Source organism: Arachis hypogaea, chromosome 9, assembly GCF_003086295.3.
Source record: "Arachis hypogaea cultivar Tifrunner chromosome 9, arahy.Tifrunner.gnm2.J5K5, whole genome shotgun sequence".
Lineage (NCBI taxonomy): Eukaryota > Viridiplantae > Streptophyta > Magnoliopsida > Fabales > Fabaceae > Arachis > Arachis hypogaea.
Genome location: NC_092044.1, coordinates 83,904,011 through 83,917,157, shown reverse-complemented (window position 1 = coordinate 83,917,157; position 13,147 = coordinate 83,904,011). Strand labels below are relative to the sequence as shown.

Here is a 13,147-nt window from a genome sequence, read left to right as displayed (position 1 = left end):
GAAAAAGATGGCAGGCTCAACGGATCCATTAGTGATAACATTCGGCGAGATGCTCATCGATTTTGTTCCGGACACAGCCGGAGTCTCCTTGGCTGAGTCTCGTGCCTTCATCAAAGCACCCGGAGGTGCCCCTGCCAATGTTGCTTGTGCCATTTCTAAACTTGGTGGTAACTCTGCCTTCGTTGGCAAGGTACTAAATTAATCTCTTCTCAATTTATTTCAAGGATCATCGATTATACTAGCAATTAATCAGCAGCTAAATCGGCAAATATGCTTGAAATCGCTGACAAATTACCAGCAAAACACCTCTAGATATTTTACTTGTGATTTTTTTTTGTAACAAAAATCCACTATTAATAGTTGCCCCCACTCGGAGGGAAAATTACTTGCATGCGAATTCAGAATTTCAAGTTTTGAAAATTCCCAACAAATAATCAATATTTCTATATAGATTGAGAAATTTGCATCACAACCCACATCCAACAAAAAATATATGTGCGCACCAAATCAGCCATTATTTTCAGTGTGTATTTTGTATTTCAACATGTATCCTCTATAGATAGCTGATTATATGTAGCATAGTTGCTAGTCGAATTAAAAGTCACATTTTCTTTGCCATGTAGACTCAAAACTGCAATAACGTGACAGGTGGGAGATGATGAATTTGGAAAGATGCTAGTTGACATATTGAATCAAAATGGGGTGAACACAGATGGTGTGTGCTTTGATAGGGAAGCAAGAACTGCATTGGCATTTGTGACACTGAGAAAGGATGGAGAGAGGGAATTCATGTTCTACAGGAATCCCAGTGCTGATATGATGCTGAAGGAGTCTGAGTTGAACATTGGTTTGATCAAGAAGGCTAAGATATTCCATTATGGATCCATTAGCCTCATATCAGAGCCTTGCAGATCAGCACACTTGGCAGCCATGAAAGCTGCTAGAGAAGCCGGTGCTTTGCTTTCTTATGATCCAAATGTGAGGATCCCTTTGTGGCCTTCTCCTGATACTGCTAGGTCTGGAATCAAGAGCATTTGGTTTGATGCTGATTTCATCAAGGAATTTTTTTTTAATCTATTCTTGAATTGTAGGACGGCCTCTACCGCACTATAAATATATAACACCCAAATTCTTTTTTCTTTTTCACCATTAAATTGAGTTATATGTCTATAAATGAGAACTTGGACTGGGATTCTTGAAAATTTGTTGAAATTGGGACAAGGGACTGAGGAAACTGAATCTGCAACAAAAATATTAGAGGATATAATAGCACACTCTTAAAGTTTTAGCCATGTATCACATACAATTTTTTTTAAGCTTAATCCATTCCTTCAATCTAACTGTGGTGTGTAAAATGAGTTACTAACAAATTTTCTATATTATACAATAAAAAACATTTGACCTGTATACACTCACACAATCAAAAGTCTTATACTAATGATATTTCATAGAATGATATTGTTTATTATTTCTTCTATGTATAAAAAATGTATTGAGATAAAAAAGATAGAAGTTATGAATTTTATGAATGGATTCTTATTCTCTGTTTTACCAATCTGATGTCCTATTTATATTAATGAAGAGAAATATCTCTTTAACGAGATAAAACTGTTTAATAGGATACAACTCTTCAGTGAGTTACAAACTCACAAGAGATACAACTTTTCAAATATGACTTTTCATATATTTTAAAAATATTTCTCACAAACACTTTATTTGTAGGTTTTCAAATATTGTCGCATGATCACTTAAAAAACCGTATAGTTTTATTCTAATTAATTGATGATGGTCTAAATAGGTTAGTGATGATGAAGTTAACTTTCTTACACAAGGAGATTCTGAGAAGGAAGAAGTTGTTATGTCCCTCTGGCATGACAAACTGAAGTTGCTTCTTGTCACTGATGGAGAGAAGGGTTGCAGATATTTCACCAAGGTACTATGCATCCTTGTTCTAAAAAAGAAATCTGAATTAATTAGAAAATGAAAAAAAAAAGCATTTAATTTTCTAATTGAATTAAGACATTACTTTTGATCAAAACTACACATATTTGGACATGTATTGTTTGACTGCAGAAATTTAAAGGAAGGGTAACAGGGTTCTCAGTTAAGCCAGTTGATACCACTGGTGCTGGTGATTCTTTTGTTGGTTCTTTTCTCGCATCTGTGGCCCGGGACTCTTCCATATTTGATGTAATCTCTCTCTCTCTCTCTCTCTCAGACACACACACCATAAATAATTATGGTAATACTAGGGAGACAATAACATTGTCTTCATCTTTCTCTCTATAGAAGGAGCAAAACTTGAGAGAGGCTTTGACATTTTCCAATGCTTGTGGAGCAATATGTACAACACAGAAGGGAGCAATTCCAGCACTTCCGACCCGCTCAGAAGCTGAGAAATTTATCTCTGGCAATAAAGGCAATTAGACAAGGCTTTAATAATTTTGTTTTGCATAATGGTCTCACCATTCATTCTCATTTTATCTTCCCATCTTATAAGCTATTGATGGTACAGTGAGACAAGTGATTAGGTATACTGATTAATCTAAGATGAGTGTTTGAAGTATATTGTTAGACTTAAATTTTATAGTTTAATTTTGATGTATGACAATGTATTTTACTCTATCGAAAATTCAATCAAATTCATGATTAGATGACATTTTAAACAATAGATTTGAAATTTAGTTACTTTTAATAATGTGAGACTGAGAATACAGAATTGGATATCTGGATAAAACTCTTATTTGTCGTGCATAAAAATTAAATTCTAAATTTTATAAAAAAAATTGAGATTAAACTATATAATCATGCTAATTTCAAGTGATTTTATATCCTTTAAATAACTGATAATCTTAACCATCCCTTGTTCTTTCATTATCACTTAGTACATTTTCTAATACAATTCATATATCTAAGACAATTTGTGTTCAACAACATTAATTCATTCACAGTAAAAAATGACAATAACAAAAGCAACGAATGGAGTGATTTTGGAATTAAGTAATAATATATCATGCTAACGAAACATTCCTAACAATATGAATGACGATATTCAGTTTATGGATGATGATATCGCAAGTCAACTTTTTTTAATTGTTTGCATACAAAAATGACTGTCTACTATAATAAATTGATATTATTAAGAGTCAAAACATGTATAATACAAAAGAATGAATCTATAAATATGAAACTAATTAAAATTTTGACCAATATGACTTGCCGTGTTACTGGATTTGAGATCACGCTCAAATTTACTATAATATGAATAAATGATCATTCCCCCATCCCCCACACCAATCATTGACGAGAAAAAAAAAAGACTGCAAGACATTACTGAACTCTATTGTAAGGGGTTCATTACTCATTTATTAGGAATAATATAATTCTTAGGTACTTAAAAAATGTCAATTAAAATTGCACAATGCCAGGTTTTTATTTAAATGAAAAGTAAAACCCCTAAACTTTTGTATTAAGTGCTGCCTAAACTAGCAATGCTACATCTTTCATTTCTTTCTATTTCCTTCCTATCCAATGTAGCTATGCTGTTATACAAGGGATAATTACAGCAACTTATGAATATACTTTTTACAAACAACAATAACAATGACATTATACATCTTGATTATTATGGTATGAAGTATAGACATAAACATTACATGCTCATTGCTCTTGATGTGATCTCTTGTTCCCCATCTTGCAAGTCAGATTCAGCTACATCACCCTTAACCTACAATTCATGTGGCAAAAAGTGTCAGAACAACCTTAGCACATTCTTATAGTGCTGCAAATGGAAAGAAACAACTCTGAATGATGCATTCACAAGGGCTTGTTACATGGATGAGTAACAACAACTAAAGCCCTGTGCTACTAGTTGGGTCGGTTACATGGATCAAACAACACCAAAGCACCTAAAATCGCGTGTTTAAACTGTTTCTAAAGTCTTGACCGGCACCAAAGGATACATATAACATTCTTAGCCAGAATGAGCTATAATATCATACCTTTGAGTCCTCCATCTTAGCAAGGTACCGCTCCAAAGCACCTTCGCCGCGGAGAATTTTTCCTCCGCAACCAACGGCGTTAACTGATCCTACTGATTCCTCATCGACAACAACTGCATCAATCTGTTCGTTTCCTGTCTTGACATCTGGAATCTGTTGCATACAAGCATTCAATGTATCAGTAGAAAAAAATAGACCGATAATCTCTCAGATCTTCAAAGATGGCCATATATATTTAAAGATATATATTGTTAGACATTTTCATACCTCATACATGGCTTCAGTTAAAATGTTTTCCAGTAGGGCTCTTAAACCCCTGGCGCCAGTATTTTTTGCCATTGCTTTCTTGGCGATCAATCTCATAGCTTTCTCTGTGAAGTGTAGTTTGACCTGAAGAGAAGGGTTATACAAGTATAAAATCTTTTATGAATTATGGCACAGAAAAATTTTTGAACATTCCGAACAAGTAGTTCTGACCAGTTTCGACCAAAAAAATACCAACCCCAAATGTTGACAAGATCATAAAATCTAAAGCACGCACCATGTGTCGGCAGAGGAATTAAGTCATGTTTAATGTTTAGTAGAAAAGTCATGTTTAACGTTTAGTAGAAAAAGTAACGGGAAGACGATGAATTGAGAAAGCTAAATCAAGATCAGAAGATTAAAGGAAGAAAAAGCTTGAAGATATATAGGGAAACAAGTAATTACTTTAGATGACCACAGGTGTCTTGAAAAGGATGAGGGGAAGCTTAACTCTACAAGAATTTGAAAGAAAATATAATATTAAGTCCGAGTCATTATTAGACAAACCAGTAGTATAGAATAGAAAACACATCAATTGATCATTTCAGCCAATTTAAAGTTTCATTTGTATCTGCAAATGCCCATATTTAGTTGCTTGGAAGACAATGATAACATAGGCTTGGTTTTTCATGCCACAGAGATACACAAGCATCTGAGACAGAGAGAGAATAGAGAAAACTGCTTACATTATTCATGCTAAATAATTTCTTGTACTGCTTAGAAAGTGCATTTTTCGGTTCTGAGAGAACCTGCAGAACCAACAAAATTTCAACGGTCATATGATTAGATGTATGAGCAGAATCTAGAATAGAATCTCTTTCCTAAATTAGGCAGGTTTTCAACTATATATATTCCCAATGGGATCAAACACTTCTAAAGTGAGAAAGTTGGTAAAGTGAAAAAGTGATAGCCTAATCACCCTTGAATTAAGGTAATGGGACTCGCACATGATAGAAATTACAAATTCAATGGTAATTAATCCCCTTAATTTGTCACTTTACAATTTTCCTCACTTTAGAGAATCTTTTTCCTTCCCAATGCTATTATTGTAGGACCCTTGTACCACTACGCAAATTTCTGTCCTTGTGCTTGCCCATGTCATACACCACATAGTATTAAATCCCACAAACAACAAAACAAAGCCTTATCCCACTAGGTGGGATCGGCTATATGGATCAAACGACACCATTGCACTCTATAATATCAAACAATAACCAATAACATGCAAAAAAAAAAATTACTAGATACGGTGGCAGATAGTCCTCAAAAATAGAAATTCGGTAGCTTTGGTGGTGACAAAACCAAATGATCAACATTCACCACAGCACACGACAAGCAGAATTAGTCCTTGGAGCGCTAGACTATTAAAAAAAACCAGGAAAAGCTACAATAAAATTGAAAGAAATATATGCAATGAATACCTGCATAAGCTGTTCTTCAGTTAAAGCTGACAAGCTAATTAAAATCGGAAATCGTCCAATAAACTCTGGTATGAGACCATATGCAATAAGATCAGCACTTTCCACCTGAAATTACTAATGCAACTTTTAGATGCATTTGGAAGGTTGTCGGCCACAATAATTTCATTCTTTAATCTAATTTTCTGATTCTCAATTGCTGAGAAGTGTGGGAAGTATACTGAATCATAATAGTTTAAGTGCATAATCTGTTAACTTTTATCTGCATGAGTGTTTATCTATTATCTAGTTTTCTAGGAAGGGGAACAAGTTTTCCGAGTCAGGTAATTAGAGTAAATTCTCACCGACTCAAGTAAAGATGATGCTATGGCTGCATTTGTTAGTTGACCAGTCCTCATATTGGCACGAACTGGTGCTCCAAAACCAATGGAAGAATCATGTCGTCTGTTTATTTTACAAATTATTTGAATTCAATTAAAACTATGAGAGAACCAAAGCATATGTAAAAAATCTGGACAGAGAGTCTTACTAGGCAGGAATAAAAAGATATTTACCTCTCTGAAATTGTTTTTTCAAGATCAATGAAGGCACCTCCACATATAAAAAGAATATTCTTTGTGTCGATCTGCATATCATAAAAATGATAGCACAATTATTTAAAAATCTAGGGACTTTCTGGAATTATACTCATACTGCAGTAGATGATGATGGAAGCTGACCCACATTAACAAAATATTAACAACTACTTGCTAAGTGGATAAAAAGTTAAAGAAACTATTTCTCATATCAATCCTACATTTCCTCCATCATTATCCTTCAACCATCAGTAATCACTTATGTGTTTACATTCATTAGTGTTCATCACACAATAAGACGGTTGTATTGTACTTGTGCTTTCGATTGCTTTTTATAGGAGTGAAAAATATTTAATAATCAAAATTAAATTCCCTCCTCCTTTTCTTCTCTCACAAAAGCCTTTCAAGACTCGAGACAGAAAAAAAAGATATGTGAGTCAGAAAATATTCTCATCAGATCAAAGTGCACACATGGATATGAAACATACCTGTATATTATCACCTCGTGGATGTTTCCTTGCTCCTTTCTCAGGAACATTTACTACCTACAAAGTAAGGAATAAATCCAAGTTCAAAATACTTATATTTTCCGAAACATTCACTTATTGATAAACTGATTATCAATAGTGCAGTCCGATATTAGTTTCCAAGTTTACTCACAGTTCCTTCCAGCATTTTTAATAGTGCCTGCTGAACACCCTCGCCTGAAACATCTCGGCTAATATTTAAGCTCTCAGCCTGTAATATATATAACAGTTAAAAGTAATCATGGATGCAAAACTATGAACTTGGAAAATTAAGATAGCAAAAAACCTTCTTAGTTATCTTGTCCACTTCATCAATGTAGACTATCCCTTGTTGAGCTGCTTGAACATTGAACTCTGCTGCCTTTTTAGAAGAAATTAAAAGCATAAGAATGAGATGTCAAGAACCAAGGAACAGATGTTTACAGTGTTTTTGAATATCCCATAGATCATAGCATTAATCTGCATTGCTAACAAAAGCTGTTACCAGCAAATCATAGGGACATTAGGTTCTTAAAAACTTATATAAAGTTAATTGGGTATTGTTGAAGACAAATTCCTGTAAAAACTTCAGCTGTTGTTAAGTGAAGTGGTGACATGCAAGATTCTTTCGGAAAGTCACTAAAAGGTTCATTCCTAGAAAACTAAGTAAGAACCAAAATAAATCATAAACCTACAGAATAATTCACATACCGCCAGTAATTTATACAATATTGATTCCACATCTTCTCCAACATAACCAGCCTGCAAAAAAAACATTTCTTCATTTAGATAAACGACAATCTGAACACTTGAGACAGCAATTGAATCCTAAAGTCAAAAATAGGTTAACACAAATTGACCACCCAGATTGTTCATATGAATTTTTAGTTTTTGTTCTTTTTCTTTCAAAAAAAAAAAGCTTCAAAGTTAAATTCAATCTTTTTACTCAATAACTTGAAAATTCAGATTTTCAGACAGGAAAATGAATAGAACATTGTCATTTCATAACTTCCTTCCACTCAACTCTTAAGCTACCAAATTTTAAAATGACTTCATCAATGAATACATACTTGCCTGAGTTAAGGTTGTTGCATCAGCAATGACAAATGGAACATTCACGAACCGAGCTAGCGTCTTAGCAAGTAATGTCTTCCCTATTTGATGGAAGTTAGATCAGCATAAAAGTCATGTAATTTTGGATACAAGATGACAGAGCAAACGTCATGGACATAATGAATCCATGCTTAAAATTCAAGAAGGAAAAAAAGGTGGTTGCTGAGAACTTCATACCGGACCCTGTTGGACCCATCAAGAGAACATTACTCTTTTCCAGCTCGACATCATCATTATCTAATCCTTCTGGAATTCCAGAATCAGCCTCTGACCTAGTGTTAAAAATCAGTCAATTCAGTCAGAGAAAACAATTATGATAAAAGAATTTGAAGATGACATTATATAAATGATATGATGAACAGAATCTCCTGGAAGGGTGTAGGGCAAGGAAACATTAATAGAGGGGGCAAGTAATTGATCTCAGCAGCATCAACTACTGTTCCACAAAGGAATAGAACCAAGAAAATGGAAGGAAAACTGAAAAAACTTACCCTTTCTGTTGAGAAGCATGGTATATTCTTTTGTAGTGGTTATAAACAGCTACTGATAGAACCTTCAACAGCAAAAATATATATACACAATTAATGATTATATAGCCAATGTCCACAACTTAGTAAAATGCATTAACAGTAACTTATAACTCTGAGCATTTCCCCCTCTTCCACTCAGGCACCATACAGAAAGAGTGAAACTAAATTTATACACAAATATCATTTTGCATAGAATCCATCTTCTCATCGTATCATGATGTGTAAATTTATAGACAAACATGATTAGCATAGGATCCAATGTACTTTGAGTACTGATAATTTGGAGCAAAATAATCATTAACACACTAAACAAAGCATGAATACAAACAGAGTTAACAAATTTGGGCATGATTCAACCATAAAAAATGTCAGGCACATATGGAAAATACCTTTTTGGCCCTGTCCTGACCAATTACAAACTTGTCAAGACCCTTACAAATCTCCTTTGGAGTTGGCAAGTCCCTCCCCAAATTGGAACCACCCCATGAACTCTTCTCACTTCCACTGCTGCCACCGGAACCACCTTCTCGGGGCCCAGAAGCCCTTATAACATTAACACGAGGAGCAAAAGGTGGCCCTGGAGGACTATGCACAGCAACACCACCACCACCACCATTCCCATCACCTGAACCAGGTGCATTACTATCCCCATCACCACCACCACCACCATTACTATTCAACACTCTACCACCAAACCCATTGATTCTCCTAGGCACCTTAGTAAAATCAAAATCAACATCATCATCATCATCAAGATCGTTTTTTTCAGAGACCCTCTGAGCCCCAATCTCCAAAAAGCTACCTTGAAGAGGCGCAACGCCATAAGGGCTGAAGTAATAGGCAGCGTTACAGTTGGGGCAAAGGTTCACAGTACCATTGAATTGGTGACCTCCCTGGCGAGTTGGGAGCTTGAGGTTGTCAATTACAATCATGTCCCTGGAGCAGCGTGGGCAATTCGGATCGGCTCGGATCCTCCTGGACCGGGTAATCGGGTCGTCCGAGCCTCCACGGCCCCATTTTTGGCGGTGCTGGAGTAGCCTATGGTAGAACAAGAAAGTGCTGGTGTTGGTGAGGACGCGGTGACGCTGCTGCTGCTGCTGATGATGATGGGGCGAAAGGGCGAAGTAGGCATGTGAAGAAGAAGAAGGAGAAGAAGAAAGGATTTTTGGGTTGGGATGAAGCTTGTTTCTGTGCTTGTTCCATGTAGTGAAGAGTATTCGAGACATTGATTGGGAGCAATTTCGGGGGTTGAGAAAAGAGAGAAACTAATTGGGATTTTGATGAGATGAGGTTGGAGCTTTGGGATCTGTGTGTTGATTTGTTTATGCCATTTTCGTTCGTGTTCTTCCGTGTTGGGTTGGGTGATTAGTTTACTCAGCTCAGCACACAAAGAAAGTATTGCCTGCAAGAAAATGTGTTTCTGTATAAGAGAGACGAATAGAGAGGATAAAGTAAATAGTTTGTATTTTTTCTGAGAATAAAGAATTTTATTTTTTTGGTGACTGAATAAAGAATTTTATTTGAGCGTGTTTTCTTTTTTCTTTTTTTTCCATCATTCACCTTTGAATATTTTCTTAAGCTAAAACAATTAATCACTACTTTCTAAACCTACTGGAAATTCAATTTCGACAATAAAAGATTAATAATTAGGAGAGTGATATTATTTTTTTAAAATTCGAAGATAATTTTTGTGATTTACTCTTTTTAAATTTACAAATATGAGTTATAATCATTTTTTCTAACAAAATATAGTCATACTACATAAATAAATATTTTTAATAAGTCACCAAAAAAATAAAAAAATATTTTTAATAAACAAATTATTCATACATACTTGTGAATTCTGCAATTCAAATCTTATAATTATCATCCTATTCATCTTATTAAGGTCTAATTTGGGTAACTAACTTAATTAAATTCTTTTTTATAAAATAACTTAAACAATAAATGACTCTGTTAAAAGTAATTTATAAATAAATTATTTTGTGTTTAGATTTTTAACTCTAAAAATGCTTATTTTATAGAAATATAATGAAAAGTAGAAGTATTATGAGAGAAGTCATTTTTTTAACTTCTCTATAAACTCCTAAATAGTTTCTTAGAAAGTTACAATTTGATTTTAAAAATTATACCAGACATTAATACTATTACCTTTCATAAGTCAAAAGTAAAAAAAAAAAAGTTACTTCTAAATTTCTCAAACGGCCCTTAGTCTTTCTTCTTTTCATATATGTTAATTTTTATCCTTTTCTTATTTGCATATTTTGTTATTAGTACAAAATAATTTTTATATCTTCTTATATTTTTCTTTAAAAATAAAAAATTTCATTCAAATAAATTAACTTTTTTAAGTTTAATTATACAAAAACATAATTTTAAGTTAAAAAACACATAAATTATTTTAAAAAGTACAAACTTTTAGTTGAATATATAATACAAAAGAATAACAAAAATTTTAATTGAATAAAATCAGATGTAACTTAAATATGAATTTATATGTTTATAAAAAAAATTATGTGTTTACTTCCTATGTTCTTTTTAAAAAAATTTTGTCTATCTTAAAAAAAAAGTTGTGTTAACATTACAACATTTTTTTATTTATCGTCAATAAATGTTTATATTTGCTTCTTATATTTCTTTCTTAAAAACAATGTGTGCTTACTTTCAAAAGTTTTTTTTTTATTTATCATCACAAAATCTATGTATTTCTCTAATTAATATTAATATTTACTTCCTATATTTATCTTCAAAAACTTGTGTATTTATCTTCAAAACCTGTTTATGTTTATTATCATAAAATTTTTATATTTACCACCAAAATATTTGAATGTTTACTTCCTATGTTTTTTTTTTTCAAAAATTTGTATTTACCCTCAAATTTTCGTTATAAAATTTGTATATTTATTATTAAAAAATTTTTTGTCTTAATGTTAAAGCAATTTTATGTTTTCTTCCAATACTTCTCTTCAACAATTTATGTGTTTACTCTCAAAAATTTTATCGTCATAAAATTTATACGTTTATCCTCACAAAAGTTTTGTGTTTATTTTCAAAATATTTATTTATTTATTTTTTATGTTTTTCTTTAAAAGTTTATATTTACCTTCAATACATTTCTATGTATATTGTTACAAAATTTTAGATTAAAAAATTTATATATTTTTTTTTTAAAGTAAGAGCTTAACACAATAAACTTGTTACATAAAACACAAAAGACAAAATACCAAATACACAGCAACACAATAGGATTTTTTTTCTAATATAAATTATAAAAAAAAATATTTATTTTTCTAAAATTCATCTGAACTTTATTGACTGAAATGCTGTTTTTTTTTTGTATTTGGGCAAGTTCGCCGCACCCCACGGCGAATTCTATAAAAATTATAGAGTTCACTGTACCCTCCTCTAAACTTCCCTTTTAAAATTTTTAAAATACACGTTTTAAATCTATGTCATCGTCTCTAAAAGAGTATATAGATCTACAAACAGTATATAAAAATACACAAAAATACACCAACAATAAATAAGGCTTCTTCAATGATTTTTTTTAATTATAAATTAAGAAAACAAGTCATATATGGCTCCGAATTCTTTGGCATACTTCTCTTGATGAATAAAAATACCATTTTCAGTTTACTTAATTTGAAGCCCAAGGAAAAAATGAAGTTCACCCATCATATTCATGTCAAATTCACTTGTCATGAGTTTTCCAAATTCTGTACAAAGGGATTCATTGGCTGATCCAAAAATAATGTCATCAACATAGATTTAGACTAGTATGAAAGAATTATTAGAATTCTTGATAAATAGAGTAGTGTCTGTAGTGCCTCTTTGAAAACCATTTTTCAAAAGAAAAGAGTTAAGCCTCTCATACCAAGCTCTAGGAGCTTGTCTTAAACCATAGAGAACTTTTGATAATTTGAAAACATGGTTAGGAGATTCTTTATTTTCAAATCCAGGTGGCTACTCCACATACACTTCTCTATCTATCACACCATTTAAGAATGCACATTTGATATCCATTTGATATAATTTAAAACCACAAAAAGCAGCATAAGCTAAAAGAAGTCTTATGGCTTCCATTTGGGCAACAGAGGCAAAGAATTCATCAAAGTCTATTCCTTCTTCTTGGTCTTATCCTTGTGCCACTAGCCTTACTTTGTTTCTTGCAATGCTACCATCCTCTCCTAGCTTGTTCTGAAATATTCACTTGGTGCCGGTCACTTTTTTTCTATTCGGCCTTGGAACCAATGTCCAAACTTGGTTCTTCTAAAACTCCTGAAGCTCACCCTCCATTGCCTTTACCCAAGAAGGGTCATCAAGGGCTTCCTTGACATTCTGAGGCTCCATTTGAGAGAGAAGAGCAATGTTTGATTCTTCACTTGCCTTTCTAGTTGAAGACCGAGTTTTAACACCATGAGAGACGTTTCCAATGACGAATTCCACAAGATAATTCTTCAAGAATCTCTATTCACAAGGTCTGTAACACCCTAATTAGCCTAAGCCTTACCTCGCGTCGTAAAGCAAAGGTTAATCAAAGGTTACGACAGTTCTAAGCTTTTACATATATTATATAGAAGGAATTAATAATATCTAGAAGCCCGATGAAGAATATAGCACAAAAATAGGATTTCAAAAGCGCAAAACGTACTAACGAAGCTACTGACTTAACACATAAGATCAGATATAGAACAACAAAAC

General features: G+C 32.9%; 2 protein-coding genes and 1 long non-coding RNA gene across 4 annotated transcripts; 1 reads left to right on the top strand and 2 right to left on the bottom strand.

The window, feature by feature from the left end:
- Nucleotides 1-1,130, top strand: LOC112711125 (probable fructokinase-5). The gene is made up of 2 exons (XM_029289031.2): nucleotides 1-190; nucleotides 649-1,130. Exons 1-2 carry the CDS (start codon nucleotides 8-10, stop codon nucleotides 1,111-1,113), a joined length of 648 nt encoding a protein of 215 aa, XP_029144864.2. The 5' UTR covers nucleotides 1-7; the 3' UTR covers nucleotides 1,114-1,130.
- On the bottom strand, nucleotides 272-2,407 carry LOC112711126 (uncharacterized). The gene is made up of 3 exons (XR_003157245.3): nucleotides 2,121-2,407; nucleotides 1,828-1,951; nucleotides 272-1,240 (listed from the first exon to the last, which is right to left on the bottom strand). It is a non-coding gene; the product is annotated as an uncharacterized lncRNA (long non-coding RNA).
- A 957-nt stretch (nucleotides 2,408-3,364) lies between these two features.
- LOC112711124 (CLP protease regulatory subunit CLPX1, mitochondrial) lies at nucleotides 3,365-9,954 on the bottom strand. 2 transcript variants are annotated; one of them, XR_011865884.1, is made up of 16 exons: nucleotides 8,836-9,954; nucleotides 8,408-8,469; nucleotides 8,094-8,188; nucleotides 7,878-7,957; nucleotides 7,515-7,565; nucleotides 7,111-7,185; nucleotides 6,958-7,035; nucleotides 6,786-6,842; nucleotides 6,277-6,347; nucleotides 6,067-6,166; nucleotides 5,726-5,830; nucleotides 4,991-5,053; nucleotides 4,710-4,756; nucleotides 4,269-4,391; nucleotides 4,002-4,154; nucleotides 3,365-3,727 (listed from the first exon to the last, which is right to left on the bottom strand). XR_011865884.1 is itself a non-coding variant. In XM_025763693.3 (15 exons), exons 1-15 carry the CDS (start codon nucleotides 9,670-9,672, stop codon nucleotides 3,653-3,655), a joined length of 2,025 nt encoding a protein of 674 aa, XP_025619478.1. In that variant the 5' UTR covers nucleotides 9,673-9,948; the 3' UTR covers nucleotides 3,365-3,652. The 2 variants fall into 2 exon arrangements, 1 of the variants encoding a protein (XP_025619478.1); XM_025763693.3 differs by lacking the exon at nucleotides 4,710-4,756 and having other exon boundaries at nucleotides 8,836-9,948.
- Between the last annotated feature and the right edge of the window lie 3,193 nt (nucleotides 9,955-13,147).